The sequence below is a fragment of the Dendrobium catenatum genome, unplaced genomic scaffold, assembly GCF_001605985.2.
Source record: "Dendrobium catenatum unplaced genomic scaffold, ASM160598v2 fragScaff_scaffold_706, whole genome shotgun sequence".
NCBI classification, from domain to species: Eukaryota; Viridiplantae; Streptophyta; class Magnoliopsida; order Asparagales; family Orchidaceae; genus Dendrobium; species Dendrobium catenatum.
The window spans coordinates 1,243,849-1,269,573 of NW_021319168.1; the positions used below are offsets into that span (position 1 = coordinate 1,243,849).

At 33.6% G+C, this 25,725-nt stretch overlaps 1 protein-coding gene and 1 pseudogene across 2 annotated transcripts; one reads left to right on the forward strand and one right to left on the reverse strand.

The window, feature by feature from the left end:
• Positions 1-17,225, reverse strand: LOC110107636 (BAG family molecular chaperone regulator 7). 2 transcript variants are annotated; one of them, XM_020837940.2, is made up of 3 exons: positions 16,405-17,216; positions 11,060-11,344; positions 1-431 (listed from the first exon to the last, which is right to left on the reverse strand). In XM_020837940.2, exons 1-3 carry the CDS (start codon positions 17,065-17,067, stop codon positions 207-209), a joined length of 1,173 nt encoding a protein of 390 aa, XP_020693599.1. In that variant the 5' UTR covers positions 17,068-17,216; the 3' UTR covers positions 1-206. The 2 variants fall into 2 exon arrangements, with proteins under 2 accessions (XP_020693599.1, XP_020693600.1); XM_020837941.2 differs by lacking the exon at positions 1-431 and adding an exon at positions 4,610-4,871 and having other exon boundaries at positions 16,405-17,225.
• The window catches only part of LOC110107651, a 17,128-nt pseudogene continuing 8,519 nt past the window's right edge, over positions 17,117-25,725 (forward strand).

Sequence of the window (25,725 nt, forward strand, 5' to 3'; positions counted from 1 at the left end):
TTAGACATGCAAAACAAATTTTCTAGCATTTAAAGGAAATGATCAGTTCAAAATTAAAAAGTAGTCTACAGGTTTCAAACAATAAAAGGAAACAAAATATAGTCTTTTTGATCAATTAGACTAACTTAGAATTCCACCATAAAAGCCTTAACTAAAAACTCACCTTACACATCCAACTCCAGAAAATTCCTAAGCTGCATAGTTAATCAAGCAGAGGCTCCATCTTCTCCATGCTCATCAATCAAATCCACCACCTGAGCCACATTCCTTGCTATCTCCCTCGGAATTAAGACGCCATCCGGCAGGTCGAACTTCCTCCGACGAAGCGAACCGAGCTTCCCGGTCGCCGGCTGCGGGTCCACAACCTCGAGCATTATCTCTAGTTCATCAATAATGGACTTCTTTGCAGCCCGCATCATGTAATCAGGTCCCTGATATGGTTTTGCAAAATTTCATTGTTCAAAGGAAGCATTCAAGAAAATCCTAATAATGCTGGAAAATAAGGATGATAATCATATATCACAAAAAATATTAATTGCATTTGAATATTGTATATGTAACAACAATGAAAAGTATACAAATCATAACTTACATTTGTTGTCAACTTTCTTGTATCTGTTTTCTTATTAAAAATTATTAAATAATTTTATAAAATATTTAAATATAAAATAGTTGAACAAATCTGTCTTTAAAGGAAAAAATAAAAAAAAAATCATTTTAAAAGACTATTGATCACTCAGAATTTTTATGTGTATCTGATAGTGTCATCCAAAAAGGGATTCAACACTTTAATCTTAGATGGTTTATGGAGATAGTGGGACTTAGGGGTGTGAGCCGAGCCGGCTCAAACTCTACATGCTCATAATCTCGCGAGTTGAGCTTATCGAGTTTTGAGTTCGAGATCGAGCCTATAATCAAGTTTGATTACTTAAGGGTTAATTTTTAAACTAAATACTAATTAAAATTTAATTAGCAACATAACCAACAAGAAAAAGAAAATTTAAACTAGTCAAAGTCGCCCATTACACGGGTTGCACTGGCAACTTATTATTGAAGGTAAGTCGCCTGTTTAATGAAATTGATTTAATTAAAATCCATGAGTTGTGTAAAATTTGAGAGCAAAATTAAAATCAGAGAGTAATTTAAATCTGAGAGCTATTACTTAAAATTTGAGCATTTATAAAATAATAAAAAAGCAATAAATAAAAGGGAGGGGGAAGAATGTTTTCAACTAATTGTCATATAGAACACAATCAACACTATTTTCCAGCTCTCAAAAGAAAAATCCCAAAGTCCCAAAACAAAAGCTCTCAACTCTCAACATAAAGAACACAACTCTCAAAACTCTTCATGTACACACTCTACAACGACTCCTTCATCTGTGAACTCATTGAACTAATACAAGTACCGCATACTTGCAAATAAACAAATAAAAGTTAGTACACCACAAATAAAAATCATTGCTAAAAAAAAAAGAAGTAAATCTAGCTACTGCAAGCAAAGTAGTGAAAAAGCTAGTAAAGCAACAATCTAGCTTTGCAGCTGTAGTTCAACGAGTCATGCATCAGTGAACTCATTCCATTAGATTTACTTTTTTTTTCAGCATTGATTTTTATGTGGTGTACTAACTTTTGTTTGTTTGTTTGCAAGTACGCGATATTTGTAACAGTTCAATAAGTTCACAGATGTATGAGTCACTGTATAGTGTGTACATAGGAGAGTCTTGAGAGTTGTGTTGTTTGTGCTGAGAGTTGAGAGCATTTGTTTTGTGACTTGAAATTTTTGTTTTGAGAGTTACAAAACAGTATTGAGTGTGTTATATATGTCAATTAGTGAAAAATATTCTTCCTCCCAAAATTTCCCAAAAAATTTCAGAAGCCTCACAGCATCCCCTCCCCACCGGGGGAAATCGGGATGACATTTGCCGTAATTTCTTCTTACCTGGACCTAAGGTCAATGGCGTAGGGTCTTCTAATTAAGTTCTTCCCGGCCAGATCCAAGATACGACGGCTCGGATCTTCAAATTTAAAACATCTGCCCATATCAGAGATCGACGGCTCGGATCTTCAAATTTAAAACATCTGCCCATATCAGAGATCGACGGCTCGGACGTCAAGTTTTATATCATCCTATCATTATCTAAGATTGACTGCTTGGGGCATTCAAATTAAAATCATCTTGGTAGGACGTAAAGTCGACGACGCGAGGTCTTCAAATTAAAAATCATCTCGCCAAATCAGATATCAATGTCGCGAGGTCTTCAATCCTTTGAATGTTCGTTAATTTACAATCATAAATCTATTTTAATCAACTTTTAAAATAAAGATTTTTTTTCCTTTGGGCAATTGAATGAGAGGCAGAATATCAATTAAGCGTCTTTACTTTTGACACTTTATGTTTTATCTAGTCTTGTTGTATGCATGATGTTTTATTTAGTTTTTTTGTTTTCCATTTTTACCCTTATGGGGAGTATCTTGTCATTGTAGCCCGGAGGGCAAGTTTGTACTTTTCTTTTCATGTTGAGAGGCCTATATATAGTGGCCCTATGTGTTGTAAAATGATGATGAATGTTTAATGAAAATTTCTTGTGTTTCTTCTTCTTCTTATGTGATTACTAAAGGGACGGGAGAGAGCTCGAGGTGAGCAAGTGCAAGAACCACCAGTTGTTGGAAGATTCCACGGCTCGTGGTAATTTATTATGTTCTATTTTAGTTGAGTTTCCCTCATCCTCCTTCCCTTCTCCACCCGCCTCCCTTCTCCACCCGTCGGCTCCTTCCCAAGCCTACCTCCACCGACTGCTTAACCTCTCCCATCCATTTCATCCTCTAGCTCCACCACATCAAGTCCAACCATCATCCAAGCCCACCTCAATCCGACGCCAAATCCCTCTTCCCCTTTGACCGCTGGCAACCTCCTCATTCATCAAGCCGTTATGATGATTTCAATCATCATAATGACTCCCTAACTTATGGCACATTGCTCACAAGAGTTAAAGAGAGGTTGTTGTTCGTGTGGCTTGAATAGGCAGAACAGTGCATGCAATAGATTCAAACATTGAATCTCGCATGCACGGCCGTGGGCTGAAGGCGAACGAAAGCTTGAGCGCGTGGGTGGTGGCCTTGGGTTGGGCAGAGAGAAAGGGGCTCAATCGTGGGCTTCTGCGTCTAGACGAACGAGAGGGCGTCATATGTGAGGAGGCGGGTGTTCGACGGAGGCGAACTCAGCACGACTGAGGGCCTTCGAACTCAGAGGCTTTGTGTGGGGATGGATTGAAGGAGGTAGGGAATAGACAGGATTTTGAGAAATTGAAAGTGTGAGTTCCCCTTTGTTCTATTTTTTCTTCCTTTTATCATTATAATCGTGAAATGGGAGTTGCAATGCAAAGCGATGCGTTGTTTGAGCATAACTGTGTGTGTGGGATCGGACTGGAAGAGGCATCGTAAGAGATGCATCTGTTCGATCATTTTTTTCTCTTTTTTTTCAGTCAACAAACAACATGACAAATAAATAATTGAATCAAATACACAAACAATGTTTACAAATGTGAGATATGATCTTTCTAATATGAATAAATTAACACAATGAGTGTATATATTTTAACCCATATTTTTAAGATTTTATACCGAATCATAAGAGATCACACACTAATTATTCAATTAATTTCATTTTACAAAAATTCACCAAATATTAACTATTGTTATGCTAAGTAATTTGTTGTGAGTGTGAGCATTAATTGATTAAAGATTATGTCATAACTTTAACTTCAATATAAATTGATTTACTCCACACTAAAGCACAAAACAAATATATCATTCATTGCTTAGAAATTTACTACAAATAAATGACAAAATAAATAAATAAATAAAGTTTAAGTAAAGAAAATCTAGTAATAGATTGAAAGACACAAAAATTTCTACATCATTTAGCCAACCCTAAAGTCTATATCTAATCTCAGTCCACTCCACAAAACTAGGATTCCCACTATCTCGATTTTGTCACCACATGACCAACTCCTTAAGAATGGAGAAACTTATAACTCAAACTTTACTTTTAAATAAATACAAGCAAACTAGGATTCCCACTATCTTGATTTTGTCACCAAAAGGCCAACTCCTTAAGAACAGAGAACCTTACACCTCAAACTTTACTTTTGAATAATAGGCTTAGTCAGCCCACTATCAAATCAACATTCTTTTAAGCTTTAGAGGAGACCTAAGGGTTGTCGCCTAAAATTATAATTCAATCGCTAAATAAAGCAAGAGAAAAATATTCAACTGAAAATCAAACTAACTATAATTAGAGATTGAAAAAGGAATTAATTTACTAAAGAACTAAATCCTCAAGAGATGAAGATTTCTTTGATACAGTTGGTATATACTTCTTGAATGACCCACAATGATATTACAATGAAAGCTCTCAAATTTATCTCTCCATTGGATTTAACCTTAGCCATAGGTGAAGTATTCATAGCCCCGAACACACTTAATATATGTGTCAAGACTCGGCCCGACTAGCCCGATAATATCAAGGCGGGATCAGTCGGTCGTACGGAAGAGCATAATACATAACATACTTTCATTTAAAACTTAAGGTCAGAACATAAATATCATCTCAAAATACATGAAAGAGCCACTAAACAACATCAAACTCAAATGTTTCAAACTGTTCAATACATACAATTGCTAAAACTTTTTAATCCATCAACATTACATAAACTCCACTTATTGTTCATTACACAGATACAAACTCAACTCACAAACATCACAGAATTAAATTCAAAGACTCAAACTTAAAACATAAAATGGAACCTTCCATCCTGAGATCCCCTATGACGATACGTGAACGATCGTCGTGCAGCCATCACTTCTCTCCTGAAAAATATTTCCAAAAGTAGGATGAGCCAACACTCAGCAGGTAATTCATATCTTAGCTAATTTCATAAGATGCTTATAACAAAAACTTTTACAATTAGAACTAGTTTATTTCATATCATTTTACAAGTCATAATCTTTAAACTTTTCAATTTTTCTTGTATTTTCTTTTTTTTAATATTTGATTTCTTTCACCTTATTCATATGCTATGCAAAGTATATGCTAAATATATCACCCTTCCTGGAAGTACCCATATTTGTACAGATCAGGTACGCAGTCAAATTTTTTGGTCATTTCCTTTACCATTGGTTCATAAGAACCATCCTTTACAATGGCTCATATGAGCCTCCTTTACCAATGCTCGAAAAAGCTCCTTTATCATTTTTGACACTTCCGGATCAACATACAACATGAAATTGTTATTGCTTTTAAATCATGCTCAATTTTATTTCATATTTATTTCATTTATTCTTATATCTTAATTGCTTTTTAATAATGCATGAAATGAAAGCATGAAACTGTAGGATATTCTTTAAAGCATGAATATCAAAACATTTGACAGTAATAAAATATTTGACATAAAAATAAATACATGAAATTGCATTCAAAGCATAAAATTTAAAGCACTTATAAATTTAACTGAGGTCTGAATACCTACCACAAATTAAGCACAATACGTCGCTTCGACAAACTCTTTTCTACTTAACGTTCACAACCTAAAATGATTCCAAAAGAGACATGTCATTTAACTATTCATTTTTCCTTAACGATTCCCTACGACACTTAATAGATATTTAATTAAATAAACATTAATTTTCGGATTTAATAAATACTAAAATTTTGAAAAATCATAAAACTCCAATTTCATCAAATAATCGCTCTAAATTTAATCCTAAACATATAATTATATTAAAAATTTTAGATTAAATTAATTATGAAAATTAAGAAAATAAAAATTCCGCTAAAACTTAATATTTTTTTCTTTAAAAATATTTCCTAAACCCTTAGAAATAATTTTTGTAAAAGCATCTTGAATTAATTAAATTTTTCGTCAAAAACCCAAATTTATAAATCTCCAAAAATTCCTTCAATTTCTTCGTTTTTACCGTTAATATGTTCTCTTAATCATTCCTTATTAATCCATAAAGAAATTTTAAAAGAAAATTAGGTTTTGAAAAAACCCTAAAAAAATTCTTTTCCAAAAATCTAGAGATCGAGAAAGTTTTGCTGGAAAATAATCATACATGTGTTTCTCTCGTCGTCCTCTTCGATTTGACCTAAAACTTTTGTCAGAAGATCGTTGCCGGAGTGGATCCCGTCGTCCACCCGTCGCCTATACCGTTCTTCCCGTCTCTTTTCCGTTCGGTTCACGCGTGAAATGGAGAGGGAAGGGCTCGGTTGCTAAATTAGGGAGAAAATAGGATTTGCAAATGACCAATTTGTACTTAAGTAATTCCGACAATATTAAAGGTTAGGGGCAAAACCGAGATTTAGAGACTTCTAAAATTTGTTATTCTAAATTTAGGCAAAATTAAGTATATGTTATATATACCAAATCAATTAGAATTTTGCAATGGATTTTCTAAAATTATTTTCGTTAAATTATAACAACTTTGAAAATTTCACTTAAATTTCGTCACGGCGCTTTGAAAAACGTGCGACGATTTATTAACGTCGTTTTTGGGTTTTACAATTCTACCCTCCTAATAAAAATTTCGTTATCAAAATTTAAAGAAAACAATACTAAACAATAAGAGTATACCTTAGCCAAATAAATGAGGGTAGGTCTCCCTCATTTCTGACTATTTCTCCCAAGTGGCATCATTCTCAGAACTGTGCTTCCAAAGCACCTTAACAAAAGAAATTGCTCTGCTCCTCAACTGCTTAACCTCAAAGTCAAGAATCTTATCTGGTTCGTTAACAAATGTCAAGTCAGGTTAAATGTCTACCACATCTGTACTAATCCTCTGAGCCTCATCTGAAATATATTTCTTTAAGGAGGAAATATGAAACACATTATGTATTCTACTCATGTGTGCTGACAGAATCAACCTATAAGCCACCTTTTTAATCCTTTCTGAAATCTCAAATAATCCTACAAATCATGGACTCAGCTTTCCCACTTTGTCAAATCTCTTCACTCCCTTCATTGGACTAACTTTAAGAAACACTCTCCTACATCAAACTCAACTAGTCGGTGCTTGACATCATAGTATTTCTTCTGTCTGTCCTGCATTGCCCTCAATCTATCTCTGATCAATCTAATTTTTTCTGTAGCATCATCAACTAGATCAGCACCAATTATCTTCCTTTCCCCAGTCTGTAAAGAGCCTTTAATTGCCATTCTGTAAGGAGCCTTAGTACTAGGTTCAGCTCCTGCCACTAACTCAATAGAGAAATCTATTTCTCTACTTGGAGGTAAACCAGGTAGATCATCAGAAAACACCTCTGAATTTCCTGAACAATTGAGATGTCCTTCAGCTCTCTTTCCTCCTCTTCCTTAACATAGGCCAAGAAGCATTCATACCCTTTCTTTAACATCTGAAAGACCTTCAAAGATGACACAATCATTGCAGTTATTCCTCTATCCCCTTGAAATTTGAACTTCTCCTCTCCTGACATACAGAACATAACCTCCTTTTTGTTGCAATCTATAGTCACGAAATGACAAGATAACCAATCCATGCCTAAGATTGCATCAAAATTCAGATATAGGTAAGACAATCAGATCTGCTTCCAAGTCCTTATCACAAATCCTCAAATTCACTTGACATTTCTGATTAGCTTCCAAATGATTTCCATTAGGCATCAAAACTAACAGCGACTTCAACATAAATATAGGAAGCAAATTAGTAGATTTAACAAACTCTTCTGAAATAAAGGAATGTGACGCTCCAGTATTAAACAGAATTCTAACGGGTCTATCGCACATTAAGATTGTCCCTAAACATGAAGAGTTACATAACTCATTTACAAATTACTGATAATGAAGCTAATACATTATGCTTAATAAATTAGGCCTAAATTCTTTTTCTTTAATATTAATTTGAGTAGCTTACATATGAATTCATCTATTTTGGTATACTTTTTATTGTTAAGATATTCTTTATGATTTATTTTTAAAAAAATATTAGTTGTTTCATATTTTACTTGAAGGCAAAATGGCTTGTTGAACTAGCAACTGGAGTTTTCTTTTGTGCTAGTTATTAGAAGCTTGTTCTAGGGTGATCTTTTTAGCACTTTTTTAATAAAATTTTAGACATATTGTAAAACTCAAAAATGATGTTAATAGGTCGTCGCACGTTTTTCAAAGCGCCGCGACGAAATTTAAGTGAAAATTTCAAAGTTGTCGGAATTTAACGGAAATAATTTTTGAAAATCCCTTGCAAAATTCTGATCGTTTTGATATATAGAACATATATCTAATTTTGCCTAAATTTGGAATAACAAATTTTAGAAGTCTCTAAATCTCGATTTTGCTCCTAACATTTAGTATTGCCAGAATTACTTAAGGGCAAATTGGTCATTTGCAAATCCTATTCTCCCTAATATAGCAACCAAGCCCTTCCCTCTCCATTTCACGCGTGAACCGAACGGAAAAGAGAAGGGACGGACGGCATAGGCGATGGGTGGGCGACGAGATCCGCTCCAGCGACGATCTTCCGACAAAAGTTTTAGGTCAAATCGAAGAGGACGACGAGAGAAACACTCCGGTATGATTATTTTCCAGCGAAACTTTCTCGGTCTCTAGAATTTTGTAAAAGAATTTTCTAGAGTTTTTCTAAAACTTAATTTTCTTTCAAAATTTCTTTATGGAATTAATAAGGAATAATTAAGAGGACATTTTAACGGTAAAGACGAAGAAATTGGAGGAATTTTTGGAGATTTATAAATTTGAATTTTTGACGAAAATTTTAATTACTTCAAGATGCTTTTACAAAAATTATTCCTAAGGATTTAGGAAATGTTTCTGCCGACCCCACGTAGTGGGATAAAGGCTTGATGTTGTTGTTGTTGTTGTTGTGGATTTAGGAAATGTTTTTAAAGAAAAAAATATTAAGTTTTAGCATAATTTTATTTTCTTAATTTTTATAATTAATTTAATCCGAATATTTTAATATAATTATAATTATATATTTAGGATTAAGTTTCGAGCGATAATTTGATGAAATTAGAGTTTTATGATTTTCCAAAATTTTAGTATTTATTAAATCTGAAAATTAATGTTTATTTAATTAAATATCTATTAAGTGTCATAAGGAATCGTTAAAGAAAAATGAAGGGTTAAATGACATGTCTCTTTTGGAACCATTTTAGGTTGTGAACGTTAAGGAGAAAAGACTTTGTCGAAGCGACGTATTGTGCTTAATTTGAGGTAGGTGTTCAAACCCCAGTTAAATTTATAAGTGTTTTAAATTTTATGTTTTGAATGCAATTTCATGTATTTATTTTAATGTCAATATTTTATTACTGTCAAATGTTTTGATATTCATGTTTTAAAGAATACCCTACAATTTCATGCTTTCATTTCATTTATTATTGAAAAACAATTAAAGTATAAGAATAAATGAAATAAAAATGAAAGAAAATTGAGCATGATTCAAAAATTTAAAAGCAATAATAATTTTATGTTGCATGTTGATCTAGAAGTGCCAAAAATGATAAATGAGCTTTTTCAAGCATTAGTAAAGAAAGCTCATATGAGCTATGGTAAAAGATGGTTCTTATGAACCAATAGTAAAGGAAATGGTAAAAAAATTTGACTACGTACCTGATCAGTACGAATAAGGGTACTTCCGGGACGGATGATACATTTAGCATACACTTTGCATTGCATATGAATAAGGTGAAAGAAATCAAATGTTAAAGAAAGAAAAATGCAAGAAAAATTTAAAAATTTAAAAATTATAACTTGCAAAATGATATGAAATAAATTAGTTCTAATTGTAATTTTTTTTGCTATAAACATCTTATGAAATTAACTGAAATATGAATTACATGCTGAGCGTTGACTCATCCTACTTTTGAAAATATTTTTCAGGAGAGAAGTGATGGTTGCACGACGACCGTTCACGTATCCTCGTAGGGGACCTCGGGATGGAAGGCTTCATTTTATGTTTTAAATTTGAGTTTTTGAATTTAATTATGTGATGTTTGTGAGTTGAATTTGTATCTATGTAATGAACAGTAAGTGGAGTTTATGTAATATTGATGGATTAAAAAGTTATAGCAATTGTATATATTGAACAGTTTGAAACACTTGAATTTGATGTTGTTTAGTTGCTCTTTCATGTATTTTGAGAAGATATTTATGTTCTGACCTTAAGTTTTAAATGAAAGTATGTTATGTATTATGCTCTTCCGTACGACCGACTGATCCCGCCCCGATATTATCGGGCTAACCGGGCCGGGTCGTGACATAATTACTATATAATTTTAGTCAATTCTAAATATATTAAATGAGCTAAAAAAAGTTAATTTTTTCATTTATATATTTTCATAAAAAAAAAGTTGTCCATATGAAAAAAAAATAAGATATAATAAAAATACTGAAGAAAACAAATTAAATAGTGACTAATTTATATTTATATTATTAATAAATAAATTTAGGTTGCAAATATGCTATATTTTATTAATTTTAAATTCTAAATTATTTGTATATCTTAGGTTATGAGATGTTCTTTCTAAGTTAATGACAAGACTATCCTTTTTTAAAGGCAAATAGATGGGAAAGATAACCTGCAGAAGGTATTTGATATTTTGCCAAAACGGTTATGTGATATTTAACAAAGGCTTTGTTTGGAACTGTTTTCTTACTGCTTCTCAAAATAATTTTTTAGTATAAAAATTTTAATTTTTAAACTAAAAAACTATTTTAAAAAGCAATAAAAAAGCCGTCCCAAACAAAGTCTAAATCTCACCAAAGATGAATAATTTTACCTTTTAAAATTGACAAGTTCTAGGCGATTCAAAGAAGCTGGATTTGATTAAGAACCAGGAACCAAATTTGTAGTAAACTGGAATAAAATAACATATCAATGGATTTATATATTTCATGCAGTTCACATGAACAGTATTCATCTACGGTTTCACTCAGAAAAGTACCACATTAATGGAAATGAGTTGCTAATTACCATAGAGAAAGAAAACAATGATTTGCAAATAGAAGACTAGAATAGATATATACCTGAATGGCTTCAACCGTTAGGAGGAGGACAATGATTTTTTCAGTAAATCTCTGTTGTTCCTCTGTGTCCCTCGCTATGCGCCGTCGATAAGAAAAATTATTGAATAGGGATCTGATCTCCTTCAGCTTTGCTTTGGCAACAGCCAATTCTCGAAGACCACGAATAACCTGAGAACGCCTGACCAGATAAGCTCTAAAGTTCACCTGAATTAACACTGCAGCATCTTGAGGTGACAATTCCTTCCTCTTACCCTTGTGACTAACAAGAGCTTTCTTGGCAAAGGCCTTCACAAAAAAGGAAAACAACAATTTAGTTCTAAACTATTCAATCATATAAATCAAGAGCTCCAAATTAACGAAAAAAATAAGATAACTAAAAATAGATTTAAGATGTTTAAGCATATACATTGTACAACCGTCAAAACTTACAAGAGAGGAAAAAAATACTGTCTGAAGATTGAGAAGGGGTAGATCAAAATTTTAAAAAGTGGAAGTTGTTTAAAATAACTTATAAAAAATAGATTTACTATCTCATATAACTCACTAGACGAATGAAGGGAAAATGAAAATGCATAAAACAGGCCCCAAATAACTGCAATTAGGCTAATGAAGATGACGATGCTGAAGATGATATTACAGCGGTAATCTAATAGCTTGTTATACTACCACCAACTTATTCTTGGTTTATGAATTCCTTGAAACTCTGAATTTTAAAATGCAGATTACTATAGTAGCCATTGAACTCTGTAAACCAAATTCGTATGATTTCATGAGCTTCAATGTCTAGTTTGTTATGATTGAATACTTTAGAACTAAAGTACCGTTTTTTCTGCACAAGCAATATAATAGAATGTTGAAAGCACAGGACTCCAATCCCAGCTCATTATATATTAAACAAACATGTGCGTTTTTTCTGCGCAAGCAACAGCATTTATTAAATATTTGGTGAGTTATGGATACCGATTCTAATTGTAAGTTCAGCAGCTTATTTAACACAACAATATTCGAACTTAAAAATGTGGCTGGGTTAAAGCCCTCTTGCAAGTATGCTAGAGATGGTTTTCTATTTAAACAAAAAGTTATTAAGGGTAGGAGAATGAGATGATAAATATTTAATTATGAAATAAGGAAATGAATTGCTTTTTAACTTTAAAAAAATCTTGGTAAATGAGATTTAAAACTTTTTATTAATTTCTTAACAGCTAAAATGGAGATTGGGCTATAGCAGGTTGGGTTGCCTGATTGGGCAAGGCAGAGACAACGGAGCTCAGGTCGCATCAGAGGTTGACACTACAGGTCGGACATCAAGTCGGAGGCGGAGGCGTCGTGCGAGAGAGGGTCTAAAATCAGGACAAGGGCGCGGAGGCAATTGCTGGGCTTGGGCAAGACCGCTGGATTGGATTCGCGTGCGAGAATAGAAGACAGGCTTCAAAGTCACAATTGGACGGCGGACGCACAATCAAGCACGATCCGGTCACGAGGCCGCGGGAGGGTAGCTATCGGAAGCGGATCGAACTGGCCGACTGCATGGCTCACGTATGCTGGAGGTGTGGTTGCGGGCTTGAGTTGATTAGGGGATGATCAGGTAGAGCGAGTCCGATGAGAGCTACTGAGAAGAGAAGCATCGCATGACCTAGGAGGAGGCAAGAAGGTTTAGACGATTCTTCTTGATTGATTCTTGCTTGTGGTTGAACAAATGAACAACAACAGATGGAGGAGAAGCAAGCCATTCGGTGGAGACCTTTCTTGGTTGTTCTTTGTGAATAGTAGGTGGAGGAGAAGCGGCAACCGATGGGGAAAGCATTTCTTGTGCTGATCTTTGTGGGCATGTGGACACCAGGTGTTTTCTCAAGTAGTGACATCAAATTCAGATGAATACCATTCATGAGATGAATGTATTATATATCCAAAACTACTGTGAGGATTACCATTTTTTCTGTTAAAACATTGTAAAATTGGACCAAGGTGGAGATCATTAGTATTTGGTTCAATTTTAACTATTATTTTCTTTGATTTATCTTACCTGCTTGATAATGTTCTAAGTAGAGGATTGGGTTTCCAGTAAAAGGTGGGAAAAAGGAATAAGATCAAGTTATGTTTTTCCTCCAATTTCTATTCCCCTCTCTTTCCTGCTTATCTCTCTCCCTAAGTAGAAGCATTCAAGAAACAGATTCCTCGAAGAAAATCCCAACAAATATCAATGTGTAGTTTATAATCATTAATGTGTTGAACGTTTTGAGAAATTCTTATTTTTTTTTTAAAGAAAAATGTCTAAACTAGTCAATTAATTATTTTACATCTCATAAGCTTTATGTTCATTAAACCAATCAGCTATTATTATTTACCAGACATTTGCTTTTAAATCAATTCAACATTCAATTTCTCAACCACTAAAATTATGTGACTTACGCTTCATTTGGGACGACTTTCTTACTATTTTCTAAAGCAGCTTCATAGTATAAAAATTTCTAGTACAAAAATTTCTATTTTTGAACTAAAAAACCATTTTATTAAGCAATAAGAAAGTTGTCAAAAAAAAAAAGCATTAGTATGGGCATTGATTGCTAACTCAATTGTTGTGCATAATATGGATGTTGTGATTAACCCAGAAATGGCATTCAAAACTGCCAATGGGTGATAGGGAGTCACCCGTATAAACCTTAAAGTCATCCAAAATAATACAAGAGCAACATAAGGCACTAGTGTAACAAGCGTCGGGAGTGTAAGATAGCCAGACTCAAGACACCAGTGCAACTGTGCAAGTCAAATGATATAGCAAATGCCAAAAATATGTTGTGGTCCCTTAGCCCACTACATCGCCTGAAAGAAATATGACTTGTAAGGTAGGAGCCTATATATATAAACGGTGTATGATCAAAGGATTCAATATCAGCCGTCCATTCAACCACTCCCTGTTTGCCCCTGATCTCACATCTATTTACAAGCCATGCCACTCCAGAAAAACTATAAATAGAGCCCTCATTCTTCACAAGAGGAGTCAAGCTAAGAGAGAGAAGAAGAAGAGAAGGAGGAGAATCAGCTCCTCGACCACCGCCGGAGTTCGTCCTGCCGCCCGAACACGCTGGGATTCTGCGTGATATTCAGGAGAAAGCCGGAATTCTACCCAACTTCCACGTGATGCTGAAATTCTTCCCAATTAACAACAGAATTCCCTCCTGACGCTGAAACTCCGCCCAAGTGAAGCCGGAGTTCTCCTCTGCCACCAACAGACGTCGGACTTCTACCCGACGTCGGACCTTCACTCTTCGCCAAGTTTCTAACCGACGCCGGACTTTTACCGGCTATCGGACTTCGCTGGACGTCTATGCGAAGATGGATTTCTTTCCTTTATTGGACTTCTACCTGACGTCGTCCTTCTAATCTTCGTCGTCAGACAACAGTTCTTCTGACCTCCGTCGCCAGCCGACTACAGTCCTCCTGACTTACGTCGCCCGCCGACTACAGTCTTTCCGACATCCGTCGCCCGTCGACTACGATCCTCCTGACTTACGTCGTCCGCCGACTACAATCCTTCCGACCTCCGTCGCCAGTCGACTACGGTCCTCCTGACTTACGTCGCCCACCAACTACAAGCCTTCCAACCTTCGTCGCCGCGTCGACTACGGTCCTTCCAACCAAACGAACATGTCAACAATGACTCTTTGTATTAACATCATGTCCATAAGATGTACATCAAGCTAGGGCCTTCCCTCAAGGAAGGACATCATTTGTAATCAACTACAATACTAGTGGATTCATTCAAACAGGGCTAGGCCTCGTGGTTTTTCCCCCTTTTTAGGGGTTTTCCACGTAAAAATCTTGGTGTCTCATAAATGTTAGACCCTCTCTCTTATTTGATTGTGTGCCGGATTTTCGTACAATGCTAAGACGATAAACTTTATATTTCTCTGCCGCCGCGAATACTCCTGGACGCAACAACAGTATAATTGATTATGTTGGAAATCAGCCATTTATGTTTACTAATCTTTCATTTACAATATAAAATTGACAGTCATTGATGTTTTGGGGAGAAAACTTGATGTTTCCATTAGTGCTAGTTCAAAAGATACATTTGTTATGTACTCTCACCAAAATGGGTGTTCAAGTCACCGTTTCTGAAGCAACAACCAACAACTTTCAAGCTGTTAGATGCGTCTATGCCAGCATTATAATTTCTATGGTTTGTCATTACTATAGGACAGATAATTTTCTACAAGTTTCACAAATAAAGAAGCACGATTTTTACTGTCCTGATATTCTGCTAAAAAAATATTTTTGCACTACACTAAACAGCAAGGGAAGCAATGTCTTTAGCCTCATGTAGATCTCTAGATTTGTCTGAAAGAAGGGTCACAAGTGTGGGTATTTATAAGCAAGTGCTCCTAACTTTAAACCCATATTAAGGCTTCATTTGAGACGATTTTTTTTTTCTTAAATCAGCTTTAACTACAAAAATTAAAACTTTTATACTAGAAACCTGCTTTAAGAAGCAGTAAGAAAAACGAAGCCTAAAGCTCATAAGATTAGTGGTTGAGGAATTTAATGTTGAATTAACTTAAAGCAAAGGCTGAGCTGAAAAGAATGATGGCTGATTGATTTAATGAACATAAAATTGATAAGAAGTACATGAATTGATTGATCAGGTTGGATATTTCTACTGCAAAACTAAAAAAAAAGTTCTCAAACCCTTCAACGCATTAATGATCATCCATCAAAAACTTATATTAATCAATGTTGAGGTAAACTATCATTAATATATTGATGAATCCATAAATGTTACAGTTAATAAAACCAAAATTTGACAAACAATTAATGATATCTCATGGAAAAAAAGACCAACAAACTGATGATAATCACAGCAATGCCTATTTTCTTATGGATTAATAGTTAAATTATTTATTTTAAATCATTTTTTATAAAATTCACTATTTAAATCTTATAATTTAAATGTTTTTATATTAAAAATATAATTATCTTGCTCATATCAATGCAATGAGCAATATCCCATGTCCCCACAAACCCATGACTCCTCGCTTAACCTACTTAATATTTATATAAGTTTTTTTTTTTTTGGATAAAAAATTCTGAGAGAAATAGCTGACAAAAAATATTTTTCAATAAAAGACACCAAAAATTCCAAAAAAATAAAAATAAAAAGAAGATAAACTCAACAACCTAAACAAATCCAAGCCACATTAACTCCGGAACAAAAAGGTGCCTAATTTCAGGCATCCATCTAGAATATTCCAGATGAACAACCCATCCGTCAAAATCTCTAAAGTAATACCGTCAAAATATCCAAACGGACAGTTCAAACTTCTAAGAAAGCATTCGAGATCACAAACCTTCCTGATAACGATCTCTCCAGGGTTCGGCTCCTCGTCGATCACCACCAGTCTTGCAGACGACTCTGTCCCCTTCTTCTTTATCTTCTCCCCCTTCTTGTCCTTCTCATTCTCTTTCTTTGACCTAGCAGCAGCGGCAGGCGCTGTTGACGCCTCAAACGTGTAGCTACCCTTCCCTTTCACATCCGTCGTCCACTTCACGCTCCTCTCCCCGCCTGTTTTTGCTTCCGCCACTAACCTATACTTTCGATCCAACTCCCCCTCCTTCTGCCCCTTTATCTCCGCCGTCCACTTAAACTTCCGGTCCCTCGCTTCGGTCTTCGCCCCAATCGCACGATCAAACCCCACCTCCAGTGCGGCGATGCGGTTGCTCAGGCTCTGCAGCTGGATCTCAGTCTCCGCACGGCGAACAGCGGCGGCAAAAGGATGAAACGATATCGAGGCCAGATCCGAGGCCCACGTGTCGAAGAAGCACGAATGGACGGGCGATAGGTCGAAGAAGCTGGACTTAGAACTGAGGCTCGGGCTCAGCACGTCGAGGGCAAAGCCTACCTGCTCATCCCACTCCACTTCCACCATCTCCAGCGGAGAGGGGAAGAGAAAAGAGGGCTTCGTACCGCGGGTGTGGGACTCGAACAGATCGAATCGTCTCGAGAAGCTCATCTCCAAAAGAAGAAATCGATCGCAAGGGTTTCAGAGAGTGAGACTCGTGATGGAGACGAGAGGAGTGTTGAGCTCACTTAAGGAAAATAAAGTGAAAAACAGGGGTAGAATGGTAATTACGAAACAAGCCCATGCTCTCGAGAAAACTTTTATTTTATAATACTAATGATTTAAATTTAATTATTATAAAATTTATTTTGTGAATTTAAAATATTTGATTACTTCATTGAAAAAAAGTTAAAAACAGGGCTTTTGAAATAGTTGGATTTTAAATTTTTAGATATTAAATAAATGGAAAATAAACGCATTGTATTTTATTGAAGATTTTAGAATGTAATTATTAAAAAATATATATTTTTTAATTTAAATTTATCCAAATTAGATAAAATTAATTCACAATGTACAATCCTAAAACTAAGTAAAACTCAATCATTACAAACCTACTATTGTTATGAACTCTCTTGTATTATGACGATCTCGGCATTGGCTGATTGACTATGCTACAACCATAATCTTGTCGCCTCTGTACTTATGTGTATTGTCGTCATATGTTAGAGTATGTGGAATCTGATTGTGTCAATCAATTGGGCTATATTGTTGCATTGGATCTCAAGTCAATTTTTCATGCTCATTGGGGGGAGGTTCCAAGCGCCCGACATCGTGTACCCTAGCGCCTTGGTGTTGTGAAGTTAGTTAGGATAAAAGATTGAGAGTAGAGCGCCACAACGCTATCAATCAGTCCTACAATGCAGTCTGTTGGGTTGGAGGTACAGTGTTAAGCGTCGTAGTGCTCCAAACCGCAATGCCTCAAGGCCGGCTAGACCGTTTTTTTTATCATTTTTTCAATGGTAGTATCCATTGCATAAAGTTTTTTTTTGTGAGTTAAAATTGTGTTAAGAGAGAAGGGAAGCAAGAATAGAATGAGAGAGAATAAAGATTTGTACTGTGACTCGATGTTTTTTTTTTCGATATCAAGTTGGTTCACTTTAAATTTTGGTGTCTTTTATTTTTTGTTTTATTTTTTTTCTTATTCTTTTGTTGCGTAGTTTACTTTCACACATATAGATTATGATCTTACATGCTGCCTACCAATCACACCATTGCATCTCCCCCATCTCGCTCATTTTTGTGATCTCGCACAATTCATGTCGTACGAAACATTGTTGTCTTTGCTTAATGATTTTAGGAACTTATTTTCTATCAATTAAATATAAATTAGAATTTGTGGATTTATTTTATAATAAACTAATAAAATTAAAAATTTTAAATGCACTATTTTATTTGTATATAAAATATATTTATAATTTAAATACTGAAATACAAAGAGTCTTTAAATAATTAATTATATTTTATTACCAATTTTTTCCCGCGAAAAGGCTCGCCGCGTTTCTTTTACGCTGAATTGTCAGAAAGGGGATTACGATATATATATATATATTATTTTTATTAATTCTTATGAAATATTTATGTTATAGGAAGTAATGAACTTTTTTCGACCTTCATATCAAAATAATTTAGATATGTGAGAACTATAAATCTAACATATCATAGTCGAATATTTGAGCTAACAAAAAAAAATAAAAAAAAAATATTGCCCCCAACAAGACTATAGTAATATTGATATCTTAGTTGATAAGGACTTTGGCCTATACCATATGCTCTTTGGGCTCTTAAATTAGTTTATATTTTTTATATATTTAGATGAACATAGATCATGTACTTTTAAAACTAATGCCTCTTGAGATTTTTAAATAAATAAAAACCACGTGTCTTTTGAGGCTTAAGCCTTTTGAGATTATTAAATACAACAACAACCTCATCAAACCCTTGTCTCACTATGTGGGGTCGGCTACATGAATCCTTTTTTGCCATTGTGATTGGTTAAAAGTAAAATTCTCATTTAAATTTAATAAAGAAATATCATTTCTAATATTTTCTAACCAAGTTTTTTTAGGTCTACCCCTACCTTTCTTAACATAAGTCAAATCAAATACCTCAATTTTTCTAACAGGGTCATCGGAAGGCCTCCATTTAATGTTACCAAACCATCTAAGGAGACTCTCTCTAATCTTATCTTCCACTGGAGCTACTCCAACCTTTTCACGTATATGCTCATTTCGTATTCTATCTCCAAGGGTCAAGCCACTCATCCAGCTAAACATCCTCATCTATGCAACACTTAACTTAGTATTATGCTTCTCTTTTAATGGCCAACATTCGACACCATAAAGCATTGCAGGTCTCACTACCATTTTATAGAATTTTCCCTTAAGAAATAAATGTTAATATATTATTGATATAAATAAATAGTGTATATCCACATGATCAAATTTAGAAGAATTTTCTATTTTAACCTCTAATTAAAATATCAAAGCTACTAATAATCTATCAATATAATTCATTCTAGTAGAAGTAACTAATAATTGTATACATCAAAATATATAACTTTGATCATCTATTAGAATTCATGTACAATAATCAGGAGTTCTATAAATACATCAATCAAATTTTCTTTCTACTCTTAATTATAAAAGAATAAATTAAAATATATAAATAGAAGAAAAATCTAAATCTCGATCAGCCTTTCTCTATTCAATACTGACCCCTTCCCTGACCTAAAATCAATAACATCTATATAAGCATGCCTTCCACATGTTTAAAGTGAAAAGCCTGTATTCATTCCACCCCATGAGATATTTTTAAATATAAATGTAAAATGTAATATTATTTATAAAAAAACATACTTGAAAATAGCACATCTCTTGCTACCTCTAATAGATAAAGAAAATATCTTGATATTTCTAAAATTTATAATAGTGAGTTGAGTAACTCAATTTCTTTAAGTTGCTTTAATGATAGAATCTTCATGTTAGATCGATCAAATATATATTACACTTCGAAATACAATGCAATGGCTTATATCAATCGCGGTAAAGACTCCTAAAAGTAAGGTTCTAAGTAGATTGATTCATATTTTTAAGTTGCTTTAATGATAGAAAATTCATAATGTGTGCATGTGTGTGTATGTGTGTGTGTGTGTGTGTGTGTGTGTGAGAGAGAGAGAGAGAGAGAGAGAGAGAGAGTTATTTTAGCTTTATATGAAGATTCAATACATACAATACATACACATAAAATAAGGTTATAAGACGACTGTAGTTTCTATGAAAAAAATCAATAATAGGAAAAAAAAAATTATAGGGCATAACATAGTTAAAATGATTCTATAATTAGTATATGATAAATGTTATAAATGAGGCCCTTCGCTGTGATTGGGAAAGACATTGATATAATGTAGTAAACACGAACTCTGGAGGATGAATTCTATGATTGAATTTTTAAGACTATTGATGCATTAAAATTATCTTCAAAATAATATTTTTGACTTATTCAATTGTTCTACTCCAGAGGGAGGAGACCAAAAATGAAGAAGTCCAATTTAATATCAGTATTGACAAAGAAAATTAGAGTTGATGTCAACATTTAGTATTTATTAGTATTAATTATGAAATTCATTTTAATTTTTTAATAAAATATTTCTCTTTTTAGTTGAGTCATATGTAAGATCTCTTTAGCAGCCCAATTTTCCGGACTTGGTTGCCATCCCAACATCTCTAGCCATTTTAAAGGGAGAATTCAATAATCTAAGGCTATCAAAGCGGGAACTCATCTACCCAGATATTACTTATGGCCTTCTCCATGGACATTACTTCTTCTTCAGATATTACTTATGGCCTTCTCCATGGATTTTACCATCAAGGAATAGAGCTTTCAATGGAGATATTGTTGCTGTGGAAGTATTGGCCTCATTGCCAGCAGACGGAGGAGAAGTCCTTCATTGTTGAGAATGTTAATGGTGCGTTTATTTATGCTTAATATTAGTTTTTAGATGAAGATGATGAAGATGACGTTCATATTGTTCCAGGTAATGTTGATGAAGCTCCAAGGAATGCAAAAGCTTGTGCTGGATCAACAGCTGCTGTTTCAAGTCGCTCATTCGGCCGTGTCGTTGGTATTATAGAGAGAAATTGGAGCCGGTAAGTTGAAAAAAAAATCTAGTACTCGACTATATATTCAAATTTATCTTCCATTGAATTGTTAAATATTTTGTTGTTTTGGTAGATGTAGGACTTTTCTTTTTTATTTAATAAATATTAATATTATCTTTTACTATAATTCATGATTTTGGCTCTTTATTCATGCATTAATATTTGGTTTAATTATCTTTCATGCAGTTATTGTGAGTCCTTGAAACCATCGTCATTGTCTATAGAAAATGGCGGCACACCCCAAGCTTTCTTTATCTCAACAGATTGTAGAATTCCCATGATCTGCATTCAGGGTGGGCATCTTCAGAAACTTTTAAATAAAAGAATCATTGTTGAAGTTGATTCTTGGGATTGCTCATCAAAGTATCCATGTGGGCATCATGTTGAAACTATTGGAGAGATTGGTGAAAGAGAGGTTGAAAATGAGGTAAGTTCAAAATAATTTGAAGTTTATGTACTGCGATGTTTTGGTGATCTTTGAACATTTTTGTTATGTCTAAAGATGTTACTTTCACTCAATGGATCATTGGATCATGCTTTTAAAATTTATTACAATTGTCACAAAGTTGTAATACCATTTTGGATGAAACAGGTAATTTTGATTGAAAATGATATAAATTCAACAAAATTTTCATTGCAAGCGCTTGCTTGCTTGCCACCTTATCCATGGTCATTATCACATGAAGAATTGGCTAACCCTCATCGAGAGGATTTGCGGCATTTGAGGGTGTTTAGTGTCGACCAACATGGTAATTTAACTTGTTATCTCTATACATTTTTTTATGCAAGTTCTTTATTATATTGCTTTCCTCAGGGTGCAAGGACATTGATGATGCATTGCGCTGTTCTCTTTTACCAAATGGAAATTTTGAAGTTGGAGTTCGTATCCTACATCTATTTTGCACAATATATTTGTGTCTTACGTTATCTTAACTACAGAGCCTGATTGTTCTCCTTATTTTGGATTGATATAATTCTAAATTTTGAACTTCATTCATCCTATAATTTTATGGAAAAGATGTTTGATATATTGCCTTATTTGTAGGATGACTTTCCTTGATGATATATGGTCGGATAGTAGTGAAAATTTTAGGTGTTCAGATGGATACATTTAACGACAAGATTTTTCGCATCAATTAAAATTTTTATTTTGCATAAAAACCTATTTTCTAATCCTACTGCAATAGCCTTTGTGCATTTTTTTAAAACACCAACATTGCAATTTATGCTATTCTATAAACTTAAGTTTTTTATTTAAAAGAACAAATCCTCAAAAGTTTCTCAATCCGTATGGCTAATGGAATAATCTTGATGAATACTAAAAAATTTTCCCTAAGTTTATTTTGCATATTTGTTTAAGGTTAATTAGTGTAATATTAGTGTGGTTAATCTCTGAAAGATGAAATATCATATTCATATGACATTTGATAGGTTTAGGCTCCATTTGGGATGACTTTTTACTGCTCCTTAAAGCTACTTTCTAATACAAAAATTAAAAATTTTTGTACTAAAAAATTGTTTTAAGAAGCAGTAAGAAATCCGTCCCTAACGAAGCCTTAGTATACAAACTTACTTTTTTTATATCATACGTTAGGATTCCAACACCCCACTAACGCTTACTTGAATCTAACCTAGCAATGTTTTCTTACCACAGTCTACCAGATAACATACCATTTTATTGTTGTTAAGATGACAAGAAATTACATCAAATAAGATAAAACCAAAAGTCCCTAGTGAGCGTAGACAACTTCATATTGATTACCACCTTGTCTACCCTTAATCATATTCTATCAGATATTGCTGATGTAACAAATTTTGTTCATCCTGGAACTCCACTTGACAAGGAGGCTATGCAGAGAGGCACATCTGTGTATCTTGTTGATAAGAAAATTGACATGCTTCCAAAAATATTAATTGAAGGTATCTATATAATTCTTATTGGGAAGGTCCTCAATTTATACTTTAGAGTGATTTTTTTTTATATATAATAAAACCATCTTAAGTGATATAATTCTATCATTTTTACCATCCAAGTATTGCAACAAGAAGATATAATTTTCCACCAATTTTTACCTTCCATTTTTTACAGGCATATGTTCTCTTCAGCCCTGTGTAGAAAGATTCACATTTTCCTTTATTTTGGTATACATTTCTTACTTCTTTTATAATAGTCTAAACTACTTTGAGTTGGAAGTATCAGCTGTTGTAGTGTTTAAAGATATTTGATTAATTTTTTATGAATTGCAGACATTGACACCTGATGCAAATATAGTTTCTACAAGATTCACAAAGAGCACGATCAAATCTTGTGCTGCATTATCTTATGTCGAAGCTCAAGCCCTAATGGACGATAGGTGCATTTTCATGTCTCTTTTGGTTTGCTAGTTATACTACTTAGGACCTTATTTGCACTGATGAGCATGATAATGACTATTTTCTTTGAGATCTTTTTATTGTGTATAGTTTCTTTAATATTTTTACTTATTTATGGTTCTAAATCACAAAGGAAGGACTGCAAAGTTGAAGACTTTTAGTATTTTAATTTTCTGGTCTATGTTTTGCCACAATATGCTTAATTTTTGTGGTGTTAATATATATATTTTTTTTGTGTTTTCTGATAGTCGCAAGATTGATCCATTAATTACTGACCTACGAAATTTGAATTCATTAGCAAAGGTAAGCTCAGCTTCTTTGACTCCGTTTTTATTTCTACTAGTTTTTAGATTTCAAGATGACAATTAAGATTTTTCTTTGATATATATTTATTATCAAAAACATAGCTTATGAGGCAACGACGATTTGATGGAGGAGCTTTCACATTTAATTCAACAGAAGTTAAATTTCAGATGGATACAGAAACTTGTGATCCTTTGGATATTGGTATGCAATTTTTTATTAGAAACACTAACTAAATATTACTATTTACTTCAAATTTGAGCTTAGATTTAATTCTTTTTGGCAGGAAATTATCCAATTATAGAGGTCAGTCAGATGATTGAAGAATTTATGTTGGCTTGCAATTTCTTTGTTGCAAAAAAGATATTGAAGCATTTTCCATCGTGTTCCTTATTGAGGTGTGCCAATGGATCCAATCTCCTCTAGCCTCATATACTCATTTTACAATCTAGGCTTCCTTTGGGATGATTCTTACTGCTTCTTAAAACAACTTTTATCGGTCTTTTGGGACGGCTTTCTTATTGCTTCGTATAAAACAGTGTTCTAGTACAAAAATTTTGTAATAGAAAACTGCCCTAAGAACTAGTAAGAAAGCCATTCCAAACGAAACATTACTAAAAACTATTTTATGAAGTAGTAAAAAAACAATCCACAATGAAGCCTTAGTTAATCTGATCTTGCCTTTAATGAACATTTATTTGGTCATTTTTTATTCAAAAAGAAAATCAAGTAATTTATCTGGGCTAATGTTTCTATTGTAGGGTATGCTCTTTGTTGGGAAACTTTGTTTTGGTAACATACCACAAAAGATGATATACTTCAATAATTTGAAAACTATTATAAATGAAAAATTGATATTGAACTAGCTAATAATATTTTAATGTTATCAAGTTGTTTGAACATTCTTATTAGAATTTATAAAGATAATGATAAAAAAGGTTCCCTACTCTAATGAATGACCAAAATAATCTTGATTGTTTAAATGTTTTATTTTAATCCATTAACTTTTTAAATAGGAACCTAAATAATCTCATGGAAGGACTAGTTTGATCTCTATTTAAGGAGTGAATAGACCAACCTGCTCCAACCAAAGAGATGCTCGTAATAATATATAAATTAATGTGACTTGTAATGTGCATGTAGACACCAACCTGCTCCAACCAAAGAGATGTTGGAACCATTACATCGCATGGCAACAGCTGTTGGCCTTGACTTGGACATTTCATCGCCAAAAGCATTGATGGATTCAATTGATCATTTCGTCGTAAGGATTACTCCCAATGATTCTTATTTTTGATGCATTTCATCTTGTTTACTTGTATTATTATGCTTCAAGACTGCATTTTATGCTTACCCTTCTACACTGAATTGAATTTAGTTGATGATAAAAAACTTGCTGCAGGGTGTTGATCAAAACTGCAAAAAGCAAATGAAGATTTTGGCTACTAGGTGCATGACAAAGGTGCATAACTGAATCTAGAAATATAAATGATGTTCATACTGCAACATCTAATTATATTTTTTGAAATGCATACAGGTTATTTACTCATGGAGTGGAGATATGAAGCCTACTGAGTTTCACCAGTTTGGACTTGTAGCACCTTTGTATACTCATTTCACTTCTCCCATGCGGAGATATGCAGGTTAGTTGGTTATATTTTGTTAATTTTCCCATCACAAGGGTTTAGCAAATGTATATAAGCTGACATAATGATAGCTAAAATGTGGTCATTAGAGCTAAGCGATGAGCATTATTTTACAATTTGGAAACTAAAGTTATCAAATCATCCCTAACAAGAAGGTGATTCAGTAAACCTTCAAGATGACCACATTGTTAAGACTTCACTCCAAGGGTTTTATAGCTTGCAATTGAATTGGTGACTTATGAATAAATTTCTTTTAAGGATTATCTCCTCGATATTCTCTATCTTCTCCA